At 38.1% G+C, this 23,877-nt stretch overlaps 1 protein-coding gene across 4 annotated transcripts in view; it reads left to right on the forward strand.

The window, feature by feature from the left end:
- The window catches only part of CTTNBP2 (cortactin binding protein 2), a 129,573-nt gene that overhangs the window by 67,744 nt on the left and 37,952 nt on the right, over positions 1-23,877 (forward strand). For 2 of the 4 annotated variants that reach the window (XM_039860625.1, XM_039860627.1), the window contains exons 5-12: positions 1,723-1,926; positions 3,306-3,405; positions 5,337-5,487; positions 6,345-6,419; positions 9,520-9,774; positions 17,720-17,837; positions 21,022-21,297; positions 23,024-23,119. In XM_039860625.1, coding sequence (XP_039716559.1) covers positions 1,723-1,926; positions 3,306-3,405; positions 5,337-5,487; positions 6,345-6,419; positions 9,520-9,774; positions 17,720-17,837; positions 21,022-21,297; positions 23,024-23,119 — 1,275 coding nt within the window. The remainder of the gene's footprint in view (positions 1-1,722; positions 1,927-3,305; positions 3,406-5,336; positions 5,488-6,344; positions 6,420-9,519; positions 9,775-17,719; positions 17,838-21,021; positions 21,298-23,023; positions 23,120-23,877) is intronic. The other 2 variants (XM_039860628.1, XM_039860629.1) reach the window with 1 other exon arrangement.

The raw sequence follows: 23,877 nt of genomic DNA on the forward strand, positions 1-23,877 counted from the left end.
GTTCCACAGAGGACCACAGTGCAACCCCTTCATATTGCCTTTGTGTTTGCTTTGCAGTCAAGGTTTCATACCTTATTGTTTATAATTTCTGTTAATCATCCATTTCTGATAAGTACTGATTTAATTTTTGTGGGCTTGTTTTTTGTTTGTTTTTAAGAAAATACAAAAGGTAAAATGTACCAGAGAGGAGCCTTCTTGTAAGTATGAAGTAAAAATACTACTTTTGTAAGAAGAGCTAATGAGTATCAATGGGAAAATATCATAAAGTTTAGATAAATATTTAATTTTACGACCATTTGAATTTTGTATGGCATTGCAGTCTAACGGTGAAAGCAATAAATTATTCATGGACCCAAATAAATTCATTTATGAAGATATAATACCCAGCTTTTAGTAAGCAGTTCTAGTTTAATTTGTATAAACTGCTTTGCTTTTTACAAAGAATTTTTAAAATACTGAAAATCCTTTGATATGGACCCTTTTTATATTTATTAAAATAATTTAAGGCCAATAACTTAAGATTCAGTTATAAGAATTGAATATTACATACATATTAATATAATACCAATATACCTAGAATATTATCCTGATACTAATGTTCAGATAATGTAAAAGATCCATCGATTGTATGTTACTACAGGAAATATTACCAGATGGATGTAGAAAGTGTACCCCAGGAAGTGATTATGTGCACACGTGCACCCCCATATGCACACTGGCATTGCTTGGAGATATTTGGGACCCCATAAGGAAGAAAATAAAATGACGTATTTTGCAAGTTAATTGTATTTAAGACTAAAATGCACAAAATACCTGTATGTCACATTAAACATTTTTACTTTACTGTTTTTACAGCTTTTTGATCAAAGAAGAATTCAGAAAGTTTTCCATGCTATATGCAACCGACTTCACACACTTAACAGATTCTCTTCTAAAGCAGCTAAATACTGATGAGAAAGATCTAACTATGATAACTTATGATTATATATTAAAACTATATGTAGAGTGTCATGTTTTGTTGTCTGATTAAAAGTTTCTGGAACACATGTTGTAAAGATGGCCAGACGATACAGTATTCAAAATTGTGTATTGATTATTTGTGCTAGTATATTTTAGATCCAATTATATATGTTGTGCTTCTATTAGCTCTAGATATTGAATAGTACTTGGTTCCTTCATTATTTTTATTCTCCAGTAAGGGAATTCAAGGAATGTAAGCAGATTCCTTGACAGTATTTGGTCCATCTTAATGGTTTAAGTAAAGTTCATAATTAAGTACTTTGGACACAATGTTAAAAAAGGAAAATCTCTATTTCTTACAATTATTTCTTATAACTAAAGATATTATTTCACATTTTCAAGTCATTATGGAAATTGAGGAAATCTATATATAATTTTAAAATTCAAATTGTTTTTGAAACCCTGTAGAGGAATCGGAACTTTTAAAACGAGACAGCCATCCTAGTTTCTAAAACCAACCCGCACTTTAACCCTTATCTGTGCAAGACTGACGACTAAAAATAATTTGTTACCATGTATGTTAATTAGCAAATACAAGGTTAAAATAACAGTCCAGATTTGTGCTAAGTAAATATTAACAGATCAATAATGTTAGAAACTACATAATCTTCTATGTGTCTGTGCGTAATTCAGAAAGGAGTGAGTAATGTCTGTCACTTGTCTTGCTCCTACTCTTCTAACGAGGGTCACTTTAACCCACAGGCTGGTCACCCTCCCTAACCCCTTTGCTAATGAGTGGTGGTCCTGCCCCCCTGGCTGGCAGGCCCACCCTTCTTCAGCAAGCTGCTGCCCAGGGAAATGTCACGTTATTATCAATGCTGCTTAATGAAGAAGGACTGGACATTAATTACTCCTGTGAAGATGGCCATTCTGCCTTGTATTCTGCTGCTAAGAATGGACATACAGGTAAGGATGGTGATAATCTTACCTCATTATACTCCTCTCTTGCAAAAGGATGAGTAGTCAAAAACACTTGTAATCATTGTCATAAACTAAAGGTTCATTTTGATTTTAATTTTCCCTTACAGATAGTAGTAGATAATTTTTAAATATGATTTAAAGATTTCATAAACATTTAAAAAATTCCAGATTGTACAGTTCTGTAATAGTGTAAAATCATATGGCACCTACAAAAAGTAATCATTTTATGCACAATGAAATCTGTATGTAGAAATCGTTGGTCTAGTAACTATAAAGCACATTTTAGAATAAAGCTCTCCATCTGTAATCACTACAGTCAGGACAAAATGCCCTAATTTGTCTGTTAGAAATATCTGATGTGAGTGAAAGTCAAAGCATCTGAACTTTAGCAGGTGTTACAGAAAGGGAAAGTTTTAGTCGTTAGGAAAGGTCATAGGTCTGAAATTGTTCTGCAGTTGGAACCATTTATAGTGAATTGGATTTTTTTAAAAGAACTAAGAAGTTGTACAACTGTAAACAACATATTGGTGAAGTCTGGAAGTATTTTTGTTGCTTAAATGAAAATCCTATACTCAAATATACCAAAATATAAGATAACAAAGAAAGAGGTGACTTGACTGCAAATGCAGAGTTAAATAGCATTGCATATGGAAGCTATATGGTTGTCGATTAATTCAGATAATGTGGCTTCCTTAAAAGTCTTCAGAGCTTTATGGTGTTCAAGAGGACTTAATGCAAGATTCTAGTGAGCTAAGAAGATAGCTCATTATTTTAAAAGTACTTCGGAATTCTTTACTTCAAAAGCCAATTACCATAGTAATTTTCTTTTATATAGAGAAAAATCTAGTAAATAACATGAGCATAAAGTCTAGGTAATATTTATGCCTGAGTCAGATGACTTTTTATGGGTTCTCAATTACCCTCATTCATGGAGTTAAGTGTAGGATGACAACCATACAAAATCATTTTAAAGATTAAATAAAACATCTATTTAAATATAAAGAATGGTGTTTCAATTTGGTAAATGGATTTGGTTCTCTATCCAGTAACATTTTCTGATATAGTCTGGTAGAAAAATCTGGTAAAGCATTTTCTGACACATGACAATTCTTTCACTCATTAGCAACTCACTCTTCCCAAAGCACTAAAAGAATCATCTTAGATGGTGAATCTGGGGTACTGCAAGCTTCAGGAAAAGAGGTTGCTTTCCCTGTAAAATCGTCTGTGCGGTCTCACATACACCATGATAAAGTTGTCAGTGCATGGGAGAGGTCCTTTGGGTTTAATATCTGTCTACAGCCTGTATAGAATTTGGCTCACTATATAAATGGAGAATTAAAATGACTTTCTATTAAAATCCACAGACTGTGTGAGATTACTGCTGAATGCAGAAGCCCAAGTTGATGCTGCTGATAAAAATGGCTTCACACCCTTGTGTGCTGCAGCTGCTCAGGGACATTTCAAGTAGGTGATACTCTTAATTTCTTTCTTTCTTTTTTTTTGTATGAAAAGAGCCTCTTTATATTTTGTGCACATATTTTAGTTCTTCTTGAATGTGTAAACTAGTGCTTAAAATCCACCGGCAAATAAATTCACTAAATATCTTTGAGAATTTAAACACAAAAGTAAGATCCTAAATTTGCTCTTCTTAATAATTGGTAAAGAGTTGTATGTGAAGGTAGTTAAAAAGAGAAATTTGCTATGTCCAAACCTCATGTAAATGATCTTGATTCTGAAGAAGATAATCTATCAATAGTATATCAACATATATGTGGAGATATAATGGACTATTAGACTTTATTGTTTACTGTTTTCCACCACCCCAACACAAAGAAACTTTTTTACTTAAGATAGCACTAAAAGTAAAGCACAGAATTATATTGTGTAACAATCTTAATTTACTAGTGGCAATTTTTTCAGTTTTAAATCCCAATTATCTTGTTTTAATTAAAAAATTAAAGCAGAAACTTTGTATACTGAAACTAGAGCACAAAACCAAAAGAGCCTGCCAGTTAAAATAGACATAACTTTAGCAGTGATTTCTGTACTTTACTAAGGCAGTTGAACATAGTAATGATTTTAAAATTGAGTCATATTTGATTGAAATAGAATGTAGCTAAGTTATTTTCTCTGCCTGTGCTGATAACTCAGGTTGCAGGAATTGCAAGCTGTTTTCAACTTTTTATCTAACTATCTTGATAGAAATGTTCTTTAACAAATTTCAGAATTCTTGAAATATTTGTTTTAAGGTTTATTCTAATCTTGTCAATTACAAATGCAAATTTTTAAAAATTCAAATTGCATTCTTAAAGTACATCATTACCTATTTTTTTCTGCGTGTCATCACCTTGAATTTATTATTGAGGACTGTAGACAACTAGTTTTGCTATTATTTTTTACATGTGTCCTGAGTCCTCTAAGAGGGATTTCTTCTTCGGGGCTATTCTTTTACCCATACTGTCACCAAGCAATCTGTAGAGCATTTGCTTGGATAGTATGGGACAGTCATAGGAATGGAGGCATAAATAGCTTTACAAAAAGGAAGAATGCTGGGGGTTGATTAATTTAAATGTGTATGTGATACATGCACATATCATATGTAACTTATTTTTAAAATACATATAAACCACATGTTGCCAGGGAAAGCCAAGAGAAAACATGCATCGGAAGTAAAAAAATGAAGATTATGTTAATTGTTTCATAATTTCATTATGATTTAATTCTCTTTCTAAGTTTATTCTCGTCTAATTCTACAAACTCAAGGTGTTTAGCTAGTTACTAAGTGCTTTAAAACTGAGTTTACCTCATTTCTTTCTGTCTTGATTCTCAGGTCAAAGAGCTTCTGCTTAGCTGGGTCTTTTCCCTCAGAAACTAGAACCCCTTCAGGAGAAAGGACAGCCTCTGCTGTCTTTTCTCCCCAAGCAACCTCTTTCTCTGTCTCCGTGCTGCCTTTTATAGCGGAGGCACATGGTGCCCTGCTGTCTGCACTATTTATAATTATTTTCTCAAGTGAAGAATCTCAGAATGACTCAGCAGCCTGTTTTTTCTCAAAGTTCAAACTATTTTGAAATAATATATATATCAAGCACAGTTAAATCATTCATCCCAATAAGTGAAACATATCCCAAGGACTCCAGTTTTACAAGTTGGTTACAGAGAAGTGTCATAAACCAGGTTTTAGCTGTTTTAAATTCATGGAAGTAATTAAATTTGTGATTAAAATATATTGTCTAGCCTTGTTAACAAACAGTACCCATATAAGACCCACAATTATATATATATATATATTTGATGTATATAGAGATGCAGAATTGCTTTAGCATTATTTTCTGGTCAGGTGGTACTTCAGAAATCAAATCCAGTTTTTATGTAATTAATTATAGTCTTGTGTTTAGGTGTGTAGAATTATTAATCACATATGATGCTAACATTAATCACGCTGCTGATGGAGGACAGACACCTCTATACCTGGCCTGTAAAAATGGAAATAAAGAATGTATTAAACTCTTGTTGGAAACTGGAACTGACCGAAGTGTAAAAACCAGAGTGAGTACCATTTGGGGGGTTTCGTTTTATAATTTGCAATGTGTCTACAAATGCTACAGCTAGAAAAATATGTTAAAAATAGAGATTGCTTTGTTTTGTTTTGCTTTTAGGATATTGGATAAGGGCAGTGTCTGTCTTCTGTTTAAGTCCCTGCTAAAAGCCTTGCCTGTTAGTCTAACCAGCTCTTTATCCTTAGAACCTCAGATTAGTCACCTGTGAAATAGGAAAATGAATACCAGTATGCTGTGCTGACTCTTCAAAATTAGGGGAGATAATGGAGGTTTAAGTTTTTATTCATTCAACGAATATTTCCTGAGCACCAGCTGTCCTAAGGACTAGAGAGACGTGGATGTTATATCTCAATTTTTGGGGATGTAAGGGGGCAGTAAACAAATAAATGAATAGCTGCTAGTTAGCTGTTTGAGAGATGGGAGTACCTGGGGCAGGGTTACTTTATAAAAATTGATCAGAGAAATCTTCAGTAAAAATGTGACAATTGAGCCAAGACCTGAAGGAAGCAAGGGCCCAGGTCAGGAAGAGACAAGGAGAGTGGTGTGCTAGGCCCGAGGGACTGGAAGTGCAGAGCCTCAGGTGCGGGGGGAGCGGTGGCACTCTCCGTGCACTTCAGTGCGGCGGAAGCCAGCTATGAGGTAGTGGAGGCCAGCCGTGAAGGGCTTTGTGGGCCATGGCGAGAGTTTGGGGTGAGACGGGGTGCCTTTGGAGGGTTTTGAACAGAACAAGAATATGGACTGACTCATTTTTATAAGAATCACTCTGGCTACAAGGATGAAAATAAACGGTAGGCGGGGCGGAAGAGATACAAGGAATTCTGTCAGGAATCTGTTGTTTTAATCCAGGGAAGAAGTAAGAGTTCGGATCAGGGTCGAGGGGTGAGTGAGAGAAAATGGTCCAATTCTGGATGTGTTTTCAAGGTACGTTATATATTTTATAAAAAACTGTAGAAGTGGAAACTGTTGGCAGTGGCTATGACAATGATAGAAAGAAAATGTATTGCGTAACGGCTGAGAGATTAGGCCCCAAAATCAGACCTTGTGGCTTGAAACTGACTTTCACAGTGCTGTGTGAACTTGGGCAAATTATCTTATTTCCCTGTGCCTTGGTTGACCCCTTTACAAAATGTGGCTTAAAATAGTACCCACTATTGGGGGCATTAAAAAAATGAGCCTATATATAAAAAATAGTTGGTATAGCACCTGGGAATTATAAACAGTCGAGAAATGTTAGGTGTCAGCGTGGTCATCAGCATCATCAGCATCAATAGTAGTACTGAGTAGTAATGTGTAAACGAAGGGATTTTTCTGATGATTTGGTGCCCATTGCCAGCACTTAGAGAAGAGTTATTGATGCTCACTCTCTAACATAGGACCATTGTTTGTTATTGCTGATAGTGTACGGTATCTCACAGAGTTCAAGGTCACTGTCTAATTTGGCTCAGAACTTGAAAAACTGTACGTGGAAATCCACTGTGGAATCAGACACACTGATATAGCTGTTGCCTTCACCCTGCACAGTTCTGATATTTACTGTAGCAGCCACACAGGTAAAGTCAGAGATTTAGAAACTGTTGAAGTCTTGGGCAATACTTCTCGTGTAGCCTTGTAGAAGTGCATTTGAAGTAAAATTTCCCAATTAACTTTTCCAAATTTGTCTTCATTGACTATTGCGATACATTTGAAGACAAAGAAATCATCTCTGTGTACGCTGACATGCATTTCTCCAAAGGAGGCCCATCCCAGGGCTGGAGGAGTGAAGGGGCTTCCACCACGATCCACTCTTCACTGGGCTCCAGCATTATTTTATTTTTGTATAGCAGCTCCCAAGAATGTTAAAGTTGCAATCATAACCACCCTCCAACATATTCCTGATGAAAGAAAAGTGTAGACATAATAGTTTCTGAAGGTTATCTGTACCCTGGATCTCTTCTGTTAATAGAAAATTGAATATACTAGGCATCCATTTCACGGAAATATCCTTAAAATTTCCTACGATAAAAAGATGCATTATCTATTTTACAGGTCACTCTTAGGTCCTGGGTTTCTTAATTTACCAAAGGAGAACCAACAATTAAAGGCATAACCATGGATATAATATAAGCTAGGTATAAACATTTTCCACTGAGTCCTATTGCTAGAGCTTTTAATAAATAAATAAATAAATAAATAAATAAATAAATAAATGAATAAAACTATTTTTTTGAAATTTTGAGAAAGTCATGTTATATTTATTTGTGTTTATATATTTAAGAAATCTGTGCTGTCACACAGATTTCATTTTGAAGTTCTACCTTACATATGAAAAATGAATTTTACATCACTAAGGTGAATGAAAAATAGTGCAACATAAGAATTTGTCACATCTTGTAAGTAGAAGAACAGAAATTCATGCTCTCAAGCTAGTTGTTGATGAGCTGAACAATATCACTAGAAGTACAGAGAAAAAGTATAATTGATAGAGGATCTTAAGGGAATATTATTACTTGTGACTTTTAATAAGAAATTAGAGGAGAATGAAGATTCAAAGTTTTTCTTAGGAACACCTCAAGACCTTTGTCATATAAATTAGGGAAGGTTAAGAGCACTTATACTCTGGTGCCTGTGTAAGGCTGATACCCAAGTAAAGGTGTCAGCCCAACAAGGAACAAGCCATGAAATGCTTTATGTGGCTGGAGCCCACCCGAGGACTATGTATATTCCATATGTATTTTCCAGTTACTGCCCAACAATGGTCGTGTCTCAGCCAAGTCAACTTCTTTGTTATGAAGTACAGAACCAGAGAAAAAGCCACATTATCCAGGGACAGCTTTAGCAAATGATCAGACGACTCAGTCTAAATGTACATTGTTATCATTTATTGTGTAGGTTTCTGCCTGTCTTTTATCCCATTGTTTTTTTTTAAGTGCTGAAGCTCACTGAAATATATGTAGAATAGCAATTTGAAATACCACCTGAAAAAAAAAACCATGCCAAAGGGAAAATAAAGGTAGGAAAGTAATATGAAGTCAAAACACAAATCACCAAAATAATGCTCAGTTTTTTTATGCAAGTCTACCTGAGTGGAAGGCAGACAGACCATCTCTGCATAAAAAAATGTGAGACTCTAGAGGAAACCAAGATTTTACTTAGAATAGTGCTCGTCAAACATTAGTGCACCAGGATCACCTGCAGGGCTTGTTAAAACACAGATTGCTGGGCCCCATGCATGGGTCTCTGATTCTGTAGGTCTGGAGTGAGGTTCAAGAATTTGCATTTCTAATGCATTCCCTGGTGATGGTAAAGCTGGTGATCTGGCGACCACTCCTGAGAGCCATTGCCGTAGAAAAGAGTTGAATCTGCTTTAGAAACCAGCTAAGTGGATGATAGAGGCTTCGGGGTAACATATTCTAGAGAATGGGCCCAATCATTTCAGTTGGAACATTCTCTAAGCTTGCATGTATCAGTATCCGCCTACAATCACAGAACACTCTGTAGAGGCTCTCGGGCATCCCTTGAAATGACTTTGTTTTTCCCGTATGTCGACCTTTTCCTTATTACCTAGAGTCTATCCATCTGGAATCATTGGCATAAAATTTTAAGATCAGTAGGGTTAGAACTCCACCCTGTCAGTAAAACTGGCTTATAATAGCATTCATTTGGTATATTACTAAAAACACTATAGTTAGATATACATTTTAAAAAAATCTCTTTATGCTAAAGTTCATTCTCTTTTGTAGTGTCAAATTGAGATTTTGTTTTTTATATATAATGCTTGGTAACTGACCTGAGCACTCCAAATGGTTAACTGTTAAGTGGAAATTCTTACAACATAATGAATGAGTCATAGTAATAGAAAATATACTAATTGACAGAGGTTGGGGAACTTGACTCAGCTCATTAGTGATATTCAGGACTGGGATGCCTGCTTTTCCCAGCTCAGTGGTCCATGCCCAAGAACATTTAGAGGTGAGCTTTAGGTAACACTGTTCTCAATATTAAAGTTGTAATCAGCCGTTTCCCCCGGTTATTTTATTTTCAGGATGGCTGGACACCAATTCACGCAGCTGTAGACACTGGTAATGTAGACAGCCTCAAGCTTCTCATGTACCATAGAGCACCAGCTCGTAGAAGCTCTTTGCATGAAGAAGAGCCCGGGTCAGACGTCTTTGACTTGGATGGAGGAAAGGAGAGTCCTGAAGGCACAGCCGAGCCTTTCGTTCCTGCAGACCTCATTAACCATGCCGACAGAGAAGGCTGGACTGCTGCCCATATTGCTGCTTCAAAGGGTTTTAAGGTGTGTCTGGTAGCAGCTGACCTCAGTATGCTATGCCAGTTTGATGGGTGGCAAAGATGTCTGCTGTTGACTGAGTTGAATAATAGGACACTAATGATGCCATTGCAGAAGATGGTTACCTACCAGTATGAACTGGCTTTTTTCTGTCCAGCAGGTATTTATAGTCAAGAATATATGAGATTTATGTGGAATCTAAACAAAATAAATGAACAAACAAAATAGAAACAGACCCATAGACACAAAGAACAAACTGATGGTTGCCAGATAGGAAGGGGGTTGGGGGTTTGGGTGAAAAAGGTGAAGGGATTAAGAAGTAGAAATTGGCAGTTACACAGTAGTCACGGGGATGTAAAGTACAGCATAGAGAATGTAGATCAATAATATTGTAATAACTATGTATAGTGCCAGGTGGGTACTAGACTAATTGTGGGGGAATCACTTCGTAAATTATATAAATGTCTACCCACTATGCTGTACACCTAAAGCTAATATAAAATAATATGATTGTCAACTGTAATTGAAAAAATATGAGATTTTTCATTAAAAAATTATATTTGGAATTTGTTAACAAGAAATGTGGGAGTAATTTTGGACATTTTATCTCATCTAAAATTAGGAGAAAATGTTTGGTTTGATTTAGTTGGCTAGATTGTTTGTTTCAGTACCAAGGCCATGCTACTGGTTAGAGGGAGGCCCAGGATTTGGATGCATGCCCTCCCCGGTGGACTGCCTCATGATGCCCTACCTGCGCTGTCCTATAGGTAGAGGGAGTTTTGGATTTCGCTTATTTGTTAGAATTGAAAAAGATTCTGATTATTAAGGAAATAATACCATGGGCCATTTACTTATGCTTCTTTTTCTATTTCAGTCACTTTGGAAATAATATACCTTAGCAAGCTTAGGAAGCTCCTGAGCACAGGGCACTGTGTATACCAACATTTGCAGGGATCATTTATGCCATTAGGTAACTTCTAGTCCGGTGGCGAGGGTGTGGGGTGCAAGACAACTGGAAGATAAGAAAAGCATGAAAAAAATGAAAGCAAGTGTCATAGGTGTGGTTGGAACAGAATAAAAATGCACATTTTTATTTTTATGGAAAAAAAGGGAGAGAATGCACATATTTTAGAATGCAGAGTTGGGGGGATGTTGGGCTCAGAAATGGCTCATGTTAGAGGAGATAGAAATAATTCAGTGCCTCAGAGAGCAGGTTGGCTTTGCCATCATCTCTGGGAGAAAGCGCAGTTTAGAGGGAGGAAGCAGTAGGAGCAGAGTGGAAGGAGCAGGTGAATGACAGCCCCAACTGCGCCAGTGAGGAGTAGTGAGCGATAAGATGAGACTGGGAGTCTCATAGTGTGGCCTGAGCCTGCAGTGACACAGTAAGCAGTTTAGTCTTTATTTACTAGTGAGAATAAAGCCATTGAAAGGTTTGCACAAAGGAGCAAAATAATCAGTTCTCTATTTGAATTGATTAAGTTAGCAATAACCTTTAGAAGATTTGGGGTTATGAAAAACTGGGTGTCAGGGAGAGAGACTGGGTGAAAGATGATGAGAGTGGTAGAAATAATAAGTGTTACTACTGACTAGAAATGTCCGAGGACCGAAGACAGATTAGATATGGAAAATGAGTGAGTTAAGTAGGATAACAGTGATTGTTCCCAGATAGAGAAGAGGCGTCATTGTGATCAAGAAGATAGAATGTGGGTTTAGACAGGCTGAGTTTAAGTGCTATGATATGTTCATCCAGATGGAGACATCTGGGAATAGCTAAAAATGTGCATCTGAAGCTCCTGGTTGGGTAACTTCCTGTTATTGTCATCTAGAGCAGAAGCTGTTCATTTTGGACTTTGGTTTGAAAAAAAGTGAGAATGAGGCATGATTCAGTTTAATGTGGAGGTATTGTTTGTTAGCAGTAGTTTTTTTCCCCCAGTTTACCCTTTAACAACAACAATGACAACAAAAATAAACTACAGAAATTCTGTGAACTTGATGTATTATGTATTGATTTGAATGGAATGTGATAGCATTGGATATAACATTTTTTAGGACACAAAGATGGGAAGTTTGAAAATTTTAAATTTGAAAATATACAGTTAATCTAAGATGGTGAATCTCATTTGATGATAGAAAGGGGCATGGAAGGGGTAGTTTTCAACCTGCCTCCACCCCCTAAAGAAAATCTCTGAATGTAATGCAAGGTGTTACTGACAGGAGTGGGTGCACATGTGCTCAATCTGGAGGCAAAAAAAAAAAGTGAAACCTGAGCATGACTGATCTGAATATTCAGCTCATGAAGCTCTCCTGAGAGGTAGGGAGAGGAACCTGCTCTGCTCCCCAGGGTGAGTCACCCTGCAGTGTAGGTTGCTTGTGTTGCAGCTCAGCTCCTTAATTATAAACGCCTTATTAGTCCTGATGCTTTTTATAATCGTGCATGGCATCTTCACAGGTTCTCAGGCCCCTGGTAAATATGGATGCTCTGCCATTGTTGAGTAAAGGGAACTGTGACCTTTCTCACATAGAATATGACTCTCCCTGTATTCTCTTACTTTAAGAAGCATAAGATGAATTTTGAACGAGAAAAGAGTGATTTTAAAAAGCGAGCATGACTGACGATATTCATACACGGCTCAGTAAAATAATAAATTAAAATAATGTCTTTTTTTTTAGCTTTGGAGTAGATACTTAATCTTCCAGTCTAACCTCTTCATTTTATGATTATTATGATTATGAGGGCATTTAAACCCTGGAGGGATAATAGATAGAAGTTGGGAATGAAGCCCAGATTGCCTGATTTCATTTCTCTTCAGCTATACCATGCTGCCTTCCTTCCTAGTCAAAGTTATTAGAAAATATTTTTGCATCATTTGCCTAATACAATATTTATATTCTGGCTAATATGGTTCTCCAGAGAGGGAATCCATTTACAACTAAGTTGTGAAGACCAGTTTTCTGAAAAAATACATGGACTTTCTAGTGTAGATCTGGGTTTTGATCCTTTTCCCCTCTTACTCTGTACTTTCTTTCTTGGATGATCTTACTGATCCCCAGAATACAGTCTACCGAGATTTAAACTCTTACCTCTATCCCTGCCTAACCATTTTCCAAATCCATCCAGAAATGTTCCTACAGGGAGCCCACAGCTCACAGGACATCTCTTGATAACTAAAGGAGCAGACTTCCCAGTCTGCCCAATACGGACTTTGTTGATGCCTGTCACCCAGTGTAATTATTAAGAATGCCGCCTTTTTACTCATAAAAATGTCCCAGTTTAGACAATCACATGGTAACCGTGTTGATGACCGTATTCATTTTTGCTTCCACCAAACAGCTCCAAGTGGGTGCCTCCCTGGGCCCCCATGTTTATGCTCCTTAGCCACCCTGCCATATCTCTAGTTCTTCTCTGAATCCAAAACCATCACCTGGCATTTGTTTTTACTTGCTCCACCTTCCTAATGTAATGAATTAAATTGATCGATAAAACCCTCCCTCCCTCCCTCCCTCCCTTCCCTCCCTTCGTTCACTTCCAAGATCAGACAGGATCGGGCTTGTTTAGGGTAGCATGGCCGTAGTCATTTCATTCTTTTATAAATGAATTTTGATTATGGTGCCTCCACCACATCCCAGGAGCATTGTCCTGGGGGAGTCCTCATCATCTGTCTGAACTTGTGCAGGCCCCACCAGTCTCCTCATCCAGCCTCTCTAGATCCTCTACTCTGCCATGGGGGGAGCCTTTCTGACAGGGGGACTTGGTCATGTCATTTACCTGCTTAACGTTTTTGCAAGGCTCTGTCACTTCCACACTAAGTGACTTCGTCATGAGAGACAGGTCCCTTCCTGATCTGGCCTCAGTCTGCATCCACAGGCACACTGTCTGTCTTCTTCCGTAATGCATTCTGTGCTCTAACTGTGCACTGCTGGCTGCCGTGCAGAATCCTACACTCTCTCCTCTCTCCCTGCCTTTCCATCTGCTGTTCCCATTACCTCAAATGGCCTCTTCTTCTATCCTGACCCTTCCCTGCCTGGAAAACATCTCCGCTTCAGTCTTGGCTTCCAGGAGTTAGATATTCCCAGGGTACCTCTTCACACTTCACTTAGAGAGTTTGTATTTTAAAACTGTAATTGTTTGCATGCCTATCTCCCTTTCTGCCTCCAAAAAAATCACTTTTCCATCTTTGTATATGCTGAGCCCAGCAGAGCCTCTGTACTAAATGGTTGTTGAATCAGTGAGTAAATGGACTATTACCACAGTTCTTTTTTTAACTGGCCTCCTTCCTGTCACCCTCTTCCTTTCCAATACATCTTTTAGTTGTACCAGTTGGTTTTCAGAACTGAGCACATTCCTCCTGAGCATGCCCTCATGCCTGTAGAAAAGTGTCCAAACTCTTCAGCTTTCAGCCCTTGAGAGCTGAATCCAGCCATCTGCATTTTTGGTCACTTACCCCTAAATCTACCTTTTTTGCTTATGCCATTATTTCCCGTTTTAACAGCCTGCATCTTCCCTGCCAGTGGGTATATCCACACCCCAGGTTCCCAGCGCCTGCACTGGATCTTACCTCCCGTGCATTTGCAGACTGCTTTCCTTTTGTTCCTTCTGCCTGATCTCAAACTCTCAGCTCTCTGCTTTGACTTTAATTTATCTCTAGGTCTAGGTCTAGGTCTTTGGTTTCTACTTGGTCCTTTTGGCACTGGGACTTTGTTTCTCAGCTCTCCTTAAAGGACCATAGTAGAGATGGATCACTGGGTCTTTAACATCTCTTCTACCTTTCCTCTGGAATAATGGATCCTTCAGTTTTCAGTGGGGCCCATGACCACCCAAAATAAAGACTTACCTTCTCCATCCTCCATTGCAGCTAACTATGGCCACCTGCCTTAGTCCTGACAAATGGGATATGAATGGAAGTGAAAGCTGAAGCCTAAGCCACTGCTTTTTAAGTCTCTTATTACAGAAATATCTGTATGGTAACTAAGAGGACTTTGGCTTGAACTCATTCATCTAGACCCTTTACTCTGTATCACTTGGATACAGAGGAAACCCATTTCCAGAAGCAGCAACTGGCATCACAGCATTTATTTTCTTCACACAATCCCACGCATTAAGGAGGGAGCTTAGATTCTTTCCTCCACCTCCATGTAGTAGAACTTTACTTATGATTTCAACAGCCCCCTTTCTGTGCACATTTTCCCCATGTCTAACTCTTCACTATACTTTGCGTTTCTCCCTGAGAATCAGAACTGTTACCTTATTCATCAATAACCCTCGGCTGTAACATAGTGCCTGGCACAGAGGTGCTTTGTAGCTCTTTCATAAAGTCGTGAGGACGGATGAGCACTAGGTACTTGTAAAGTGTTGGGACTGTGCCTAGCACTTAGTCTGCACTCAAATAATTGCAGCTGTTGTTGTTAAGTGTCAGTTGATTAAACTTTTCATCTCTCTTCCCCACTGAGCCCGGCACTGTAGAATCCACAACTGGTAGGGGCATTTGGATTTGCGTTATTCTGCTATTCTTCTGACATTTCATGCTTCCTTAAAGAGAAAGCCACTGCTTATGTTATTGTCCATTGACCTACCCAAGTGTAATAAAAATTATATTGTCAGGATTGTAATCCAGGTTCGTTTTGGCTCTTCCCTGCTTTTGCTGCAAGTACCAATTTACATAATATAGTGTTTTTATCTCTTACCTGGGAATTCACAAAGTTTAATGCTCAGACTACATTCTACGTAATACTCTTATTAGAGTTAATCTCTAAATCGGCATTTCTGAATTTCTCATTAACTATTTTATGCATTTACTAGTTTTATACAAATTAATAATAACAATTTGATAAGAATTGTTATTTATATATTTGACTTTGCTTTCAGTTAATTTGTGGGCTTAGTGATTTAAATCTGAATCCCAGACCCACGAAAGCCAGATTTTGATTTCAATTATAGAGGCGACCCCTCTAACCTGAGCAGGGGCGGTGAGCAGCAGCTGTCCTGCAGATTCCCTTTGCAGGCAGGCACATTTCTTTTCCCAGGAGTCCTCTGTTTCAGGTTCAGCTCCTCCATTTTGTGGGTCCCAAGGCCTGGTCTCCCATCCCCACAGCATCCGAAATGAGTCTATGTCAGCTTTGCCTTCAAACCAGCACTGGCTTCCTGTTCAAATTTCACTTAATTGGTGGTTTCAGCTTTCTCTTTGTTTTTCTTTCTGGCCCTTAGGGATTTCCTGTACTTCCTTGTAAACCTATGGTTATATTTAAAGTATGTTTTGGGGACAATTTGAAACTCCTGGAACTCACACGTTCTCCTGGTGGGACTGCAGATTGGTATAGTCTCTTTTGAAAGCCCTTTACAGTATATACTGGTAGAACATGTGCACACCCTGGGACCCAGCGGGCCAGCTCTGGTACGTGTACTCAACAGAAGTAACTACACATGTACCCCAAAGGACCTGTACCAGAACGCTCGTAATAGAACACAAATATCCATCAACAAGAGAATAGATGAATAAATTGTGGTGTATTTACATCATGGGATACGCCACAGTAATTTGAAAAAGAACAAACCAAAAAAGATGAACTGCGACTGCACCCAACACATGGATGAATTTTATAGACTTTATGTTTAACGAAAGAAGCCAAATAGAAAAGCGTACCTGCAGTGTGATTCCATCGATATAAAGTTCTTAAACAGGCTCACCAGTCTCTGATTAAAACTCAGAGCAGATTTCTACTCTGATTAGAAATCAGAGTAGCACATACCTGTGGGGGAGTAGGGATGGGTAGTGATAGAAACGGAGGCTTCCAAAGTGCTCCTTACACAACATTCTTCAAGCTGTATACTTATTTGTGTACTTTTCTATGTGGATATTATACTTCAATAAAATATTTACATAAAAAAAAAAAAACTATGTTTTGCCAAACAGGAAAAGGGTATTTTGTAGCAATGGTGGGGAAGGCTGTCCGACTGCCTAGTTTGCTATGTTGTCAGAAGTGAAGGTCAGCCTAAAGCCTCTGTGTGTGTGTGCGGGCACGTGTGGTCATGCACGCGCGTTTGTCTTTGGAGAGTTGATGAAAAGGACATTGCTTATTTGGATTGTTAGTTCCTTTGGTTTCTGCTCTATCCAGTTTTGTGTTTGTTCTTGTGGAAAATCAGTAAACAAATCCTATAGAGGTCAAAGTAGATATAACAGAGTTCTTCAGTAAATATCCTGATATAATATCATACCGGGCAATTATTTATTAGAAAATGTTTGCCTGTATACTGTTTTATTTCTACTTTGGTTTGAAATTTTTTTTGGAAAATAAGACTTTTCAGTTCATAGGTTATTACTATTTTTTAAGTGAAGATTTCCTTAAACAGCACAGAAGAAGGATAAAGCTGGAAAAGAGAGAGAACTTAACTTTAATGTATTGGGAATGTTTTTCTAAAAATCAACCCCCCATATGGTCTTTATATATTTTAAATTAAAAAAAACAGGACAGCGTAATATCTCAAGTATAAAAGTGCTTATGAGGACTCTGGGACAGAATTGTTAAAATGTTTTCCTGCATTTTACATGAACAGGAAAGAAGTTCATAGTCTAGAAGAAAGCAAGTAACATCTACTTGTAGCAAAAGTCTTTGTGCTTTATATGCCAGGTTACCATAAAAGGATATTGAAGTCAATTTCTTTCCTAATGTCACTCTGCAAACTGAGTCCTTAGTAAGCTAATATTTTTCTCCTGAAACCTGGGAGGTTCTGTGGAGCAGTTTTGACCCTATGATTCGCATTTAAATGAAGCCCTCTTAGCCTTTCAATTTGAAACTTGTTTAAAATAATCTGTTCCTTTGGGTTGCTGGAATTGAAGTAAGATTTCTAGTTGAGAATTCCTGATTTGCTTGCTATAGGCCACTGACTTTTCCCTTTGGGTTTTAGCTCAAAGTTTATTAATTTGGAGGTGATGTAATACAGCTCTTGTCTTTGCAGAACTGCCTAGAAATCTTGTGTAGACATGCAGGGCTGGAGCCTGAAAAGAGAGATAAGTGTGATCGGACTGCACATGATGTCGCCACAGACGACTGCAAGCACCTGCTGGAGAATCTGAGTGAGTGCCTTTCACAGTTTCACTGTTCATCCCTCATCCACAATGCGTGGGCCTCTGAGACGAAGGGAAAAAATATTAATACAACTACAGTTTTTTCATTCTCTTCTTAGCCTTCTTTGAATTCTGGCTATTAATACACACACACACACACACACACACACACACACACACACACACAACAAACAAACAAACAACAAAAAACTATTGATTATAAATCTAGTTATTTTTTCCATTTAGAATGGCTTTTTGCAGAATTGCTATTCAAATAACGCGAAATCTTCCTTGTATTTTACTGACCGAGGATAGCATTCTAAGTAATTACTGCTCTTTTCTTCTGACATGGGTTGTCTCTGTGGACTTGAGAATAGCAGGATGTAAGAAGTCACGACTGGATACTTGGCCATTAGCTGGTTGTAGGAACCTAGATAGGTCGTTTTTTCCTCTCTACGTCTGGTTGCCTGCCTGTCTGTGAAGATAATCGGTCACCTTCTCAGTTCCTTCCAGCTCTAGGAATATATGCTACTCAGCACATTTTATGAAAGGTTCACTTGTGGATTTATGAATATGGAGTGCTAGATTATATAAAATAGTATGACTTCTTATCGGGATTATCATCCAATCCATTCAATCAGCCAGCTGTATCAGTAAATTCAACTTAATATTCTAATATTAAGAAACAAAATGAACAATAAACATAAGAAATAATTAATTCCATGGCATATGAGATGGTAATATGTACTATGGAAAAGACTAAGGGGGATTGGGAGTGGGAGTTTTTAAAATAGGTTTAAGAGTTTCTGTTTTTAAAATGATGGACAAGGTAGTCTCACTGATAAGACATCTAAGCAAACCCTTGCAGGAGGTGAGGAGGGCAGCTACATAGATATCTCAGGTTAGAGCTTTCCAGGCAGAACATCAAGTGGACAGAGGCCCTGAGGCAGGGGCACAGCTGGTGTGTCTGAGGACTTGCAAGGAGGGCAGGGTGACTGGGTTAATGAGCGAGGGGAGAGAAGTAGGAATACATGTCAGAGAAGTTCCAGCATGGGATGTGTAGGGGAACAATCTTTTTGGGATTTGTAGCCATCGGAGGGACTTGGAGGAGCCATGTCAGTGTTTGAGTGGAGGAGAGTGACAGGATCTGTTGTATATTTTAAGAGTCTTAGTGGCTGCTTTGTTGAACATAGGCTGTAAGAAGTCACAGGTAGAAGCAGGGGATTTGTTAGGTCATTAATATAGTAATCCAGGTAAAAGACAATAATGCTGGCTGAATCTAGGATTATAGCCAGTAAAGTGTGACGAGTGGTTTCATTCTGGATATAGCTGAAGGTAGAGCCAACAGAACTTCCTGATGGATTGAAAGTGAAGTGTGAGAAAAAGGGGATTTGTGGATACCTCCAGGTGTTCGGCCTGAGCAACAGGCAGGATGGAGTTGCTGTTACCTGTCAAGGGGAGGGTTGTGGGTAAAGCAGATTTTGCTAGTGAAGATCAGGAGTTCGGTTTTGAGTGTATGAGTTTGAGATGTCTGTTAGGACTATGTGGAGACGTCAAGTCAGCAAAAATTCTTGAGATGAATATGAGCTGCATATGTAAATCTGAGAGTCTGCAGTCTATAGATGATATTTAAAGTCATGGCACTAGATGAGATCACTAAGGAAGTGAACATAAGTAGAAAGAATAAGAGAAATGAGCTTTGCAGCACTCTATTATTAAGAAATCTGAGACCAGCAAAGGAACAGCATTGACGAGTGACCAGTGAGATAGGAGGAAATCCAGTAGGAGTGAAGAGAGCAGAGACATCAGTTGTGCTAGACGCTGGTGATGAGTAAGACGAGGACTGAGAATTGCCAGGAAATAAAATAATCCACTAGTTAGTTGGGAAAAGTTTGTTTAAGAAGGGGATACATAAAAGTATGCATTTTTAAACATTTTAAAACACAAAGTAATTCTTTCACCCACTTCTAGGTGGAAGTCTTCATTTTAGTTTGGTTCTACTGATTGAAGTTCCATATACCCTTCCTGTTTGAACAATCCACATCTTTAATGACTTATGAAATCTATGATTTCTAGTGTTTGAAGATTTAAACATATTCGGGAAGCAAACTAAAGACAGTATCTGTCTAGAGATAAATTTTTTTCTAATTTTATGTAATAGTCTCATCAGTGCCTCATTAGCAACCCCTTTATTTAGTCTCTCTAAAAAGTGTTCAACATAGTTTTCATAAGAATAGTAACTAATTTCATCAGTTTATAGAATATTTAATTTAATTGTAGTAATGAGTTAACAGACATAGAATATTTGGGAATAACCATAAGAGACTCTTGATAAGCATATAATTCAGTTCATAAGAACAGAAGTGCATGAGGATGCTTCCCACCTCAGTGGGGCATCTGTCATTTGCTGTCACAGACAGGTTGGAAAGATCATTTTACAAGCTTCTACTGCATTGTTTGCCATTTATAAAATTCTTACTAGTACTTACCATGTAACAGTGTGTTAAATCCATTCCAAACATGAGTTCACTGACTTTTCATAACAACTCGATTGAATATTCCTTCCATTTTATAGAAGTAGTTGAGGTATAGAGGGATCATAGCAATTTAGCAAGTACACAGAGCTAATAGAAGGCTGACCCTGAGGCTCAGAGCAAGGTTGTGTGACTCTGAAACCACTATCGTGAGCACACTGACCTATACAGCTGTGTGTCTGTTACCTGCCACTGTGGGTGATGTCCACAATGTCCTGTCCTCAGCAGCCCTGCCCAGCCCCTGTAGGCTCATGCCTAGGGCTTCTTTTATATATGTCAAGGTTCTATAACGTGCCTTTTTGTTGACATTATCAATGAAGATGAGAAAGGGCAATATGGAGAATTCAGGGTCTCAGATTTTTTAAAGAACTTGAGAATTTTACTGAAGGGAAAGAGTCAACGAAGTAGAAAAGGCCAAAGATACGAGGAAAGATAAACAGTTCAAGCAAGCAATGTGGTTCTAAAGAAATGTGAGGAAATGTAAAGCCAAAGTTTACTGTAGTATAAGAACATTGAATTAATGTTATTTAAAGAAATATGATAGCCACACTTTGAATTGTTTTTAAAATGTTCATATCTGCTTATTTTATATAATAGTTTTGCTGTTTTTTCTATCAGGATTTTTTTTTACACTTCTAATTCTCTTATTCTTCCAACAGATGCTCTTAAAATACCCTTAAGGATTTCGGTGGGTGAAATTCAACCAGGCAACTATGGTTCCGATGACTTGGAATGTGAAAACACAATATGTGCTTTAAATATCCGCAAACAGACATCATGGGATGATTTTTCAAAAGCAGTGAGTCAAGCTCTGACAAATCATTTCCAAGCCATCTCTTCTGATGGATGGTGGAGTTTGGAAGATGTGACGTTTAATAACACCACGGACTCCAGTATTGGCCTTGGTGCAAGCAGCGTGCGATCCATCATGCTAGGTATCAGCAGTCCTGCGATGAAGAGAAAGCTAAATTTCTGGGGTTATGTTTATGGGCTTTATAACCTGAGACTTAGTTCACTGATTAAACACATTCAGAGCTCACATGTGGCAGCTGCTGGTTCTGAAAAACTTGCATATTCACAATGCATCCATTGCATAATGTTGCCTTTTAGTATAAAAATGCTTTTATGCCTCAGATAATACTCAGAGAGTAAAGAACATGAAAGCCCTTGATGAGGCTTTGTGATTGTGCTTGCTATTCTAGATAAATGCAAGAAACTAACCACACTGCAGCTGCTTGCTAATGCGCAAGTTCTGAACACAGCTCCAAATTTGTACTTGTGCTATGTGCTTTGAATAGCACCATGTTGCAAAAGCATGGCCCCAGTTAAGGAAGGGTGGGCTTTACCGTGCTATTAATATATCGGCTTATAGTAGAGAGTGTTTTCTTCTCTTCTCTCACATATGCCAATTCACTTTCAAAACATATATTACCACTAGATTTTAAAGCAAATTATTCACAACACCTTAATTTTATAGATCTATGGCATGATCATTAAAATTACCATATTTATTTTGGAAGAACTATTAGGTAATTGAATAATTTCATTAAGAAAGGAAGTCCTAAATGGCTCTCAGGATTCCATTTTGCCCAGACAATGGAGTGTGGTTCAGGGTGTGGTTTGGCCCAGGATCTGATAAATGAAGTCAGCACAGCCATGTTTTGAAGGACACAGCCCTGCACCATTAACCCTCATCCAGCTAATCTGGAAACCGCCAAAAACAAATGAGTATGCACTACCACCGGCTTTACCTCTGTGAGCAACAGGCTCTGAGGCTTGATGGTTCCAGTGTCCATGCCCATCAACGAGGGTGGGGCATTCTAGTAGCATCTTAGATCTAAAACCATTGAGTTTTGTGGGTACAGGGCTTAGTTTAGTTCCTGCTGTAGCCACTTGTTAATCGATAACTACATTATTATTCATTATTATTGCTATTAATATATGGATAACAAGTGATTTTACTGTATTGATAAACTAGATGAAAAGAACCCCAGGCCAATAGATAACACAGTTGCAAGTGGGGCGTGCATGCGTGGTGGGGGCATGCCGAGAATAGGTATTTAGGAATTGATCTGTGGAAGGGCAAAGATGAAAATGAGTTTGTATTGCTAACCCCTCCCTAGAGAAGGCACCTTATCAAGTGGAACCCTTTCTGAGTAAGAGCAAGCAGAGAGCCCAGACTGCAAAAAACTTGCCTTACACTGAACACTTGAAGTTATTTGTTTTTTGTTTTTGTTTTTGTTTTTCTTGAATCTGAATATTTGCTGGAAAGGGAGACAGAGACCAAATCATAAAGGGCTTGTTGTCTCATCCAAAGTGCTTGGCTTTTGTGAACCAAGCCCTACAGGATCACGGAGGATATGATCAGCTTTGCTCTTAAAAACTTAACCTTAGAAATATTTAGTTGTATTTGTACTCTCCAGGTTTCTCTCAGCCCCTCCTCAGGACAGCTTTAGAGAAGCCTGTAGTTTGAAGGTCTTCCTCTTGACCTTCAGCAACAATAGTGAGTTCATCCTGTGTGACCCTTCACAAATTCTGTCTGTGCTTTTGACAGTTTAAGCTCCTTAGAATCTGACAGAGAAGATCGTGCATTGCCCCTTATAAGAAAAATTACTTTTAATCTTCTCTTGACATTTTTCATTTCATTTTTTTTTGAACTAGGAAAGGTGCCATGGTCAATAGGTCAGAGCTTCACCCAGTCCCCATGGGACTTTATGAAGAAGAATAAAGCAGAGCAGGTCACTGTTCTTTTGTCAGGTAAAGATGTTCCAAACTGAGGTAATGTTGACAGAGTGTTTGCTTCATGATTGTTTTGAAGTACCATTTCTTAAACCTGTATGTTTTTGTCCCGCTTCCTCCAGCCATGCATCATATATGACTCCCATTACTAAATAATTAGGTGTTTGTTGGAACCTTGATTAAGGAGAGGAAATCTCTCAAAAGCCATGTTTTTGACACCTATAGAGATGTCTGTCTTGATTGTTGATTCCCGTGATTTTGATTGCATCTCTCATTAGGAACAAATCAGAGGCCAAACTGATGTGCCAATGAGAGAGCAACAGAAATGATGTTAAAAGAAGTATCTTTCGTTACTGTCAAGTGCAGTATATGATTAATATTATAATGGTACAAGCTAATATTCAGTGAGAACCTACTATGTGCTAGTCCCTGTTGTTTACAGCACATTACAAGTATAAATTTAATCCTTATAACAGCCCAATGATTTATGTCATTTTATGTACAGAAAACTAAGGCTCAGGGAGTCTGATTTTTTTTTTTTTTGTCTAAGGTCATACAGCTAGTAAGTGCTATAGGAATTCTGTTTCTCAGCCCTTAACTCTAAAAGGCTACTGATTTCATCATGTATTTCCCATACTTAGGAATGGAATCTTAAAAAAAAAAAATTTTGAGACCATCCTAGAAAATTCCTTTCCGTTCAAACAATGTATTGAAAGTATAGCAGAACTTGGGTGGCTGGGGGATTTGGAGAATGGACCTAAAGGGAGAACCCAGAC

This window comes from Pteropus medius, unplaced genomic scaffold, assembly GCF_902729225.1.
Source record: "Pteropus medius unplaced genomic scaffold, Ma_sr-lr_union100, whole genome shotgun sequence".
Lineage (NCBI taxonomy): Eukaryota > Metazoa > Chordata > Mammalia > Chiroptera > Pteropodidae > Pteropus > Pteropus medius.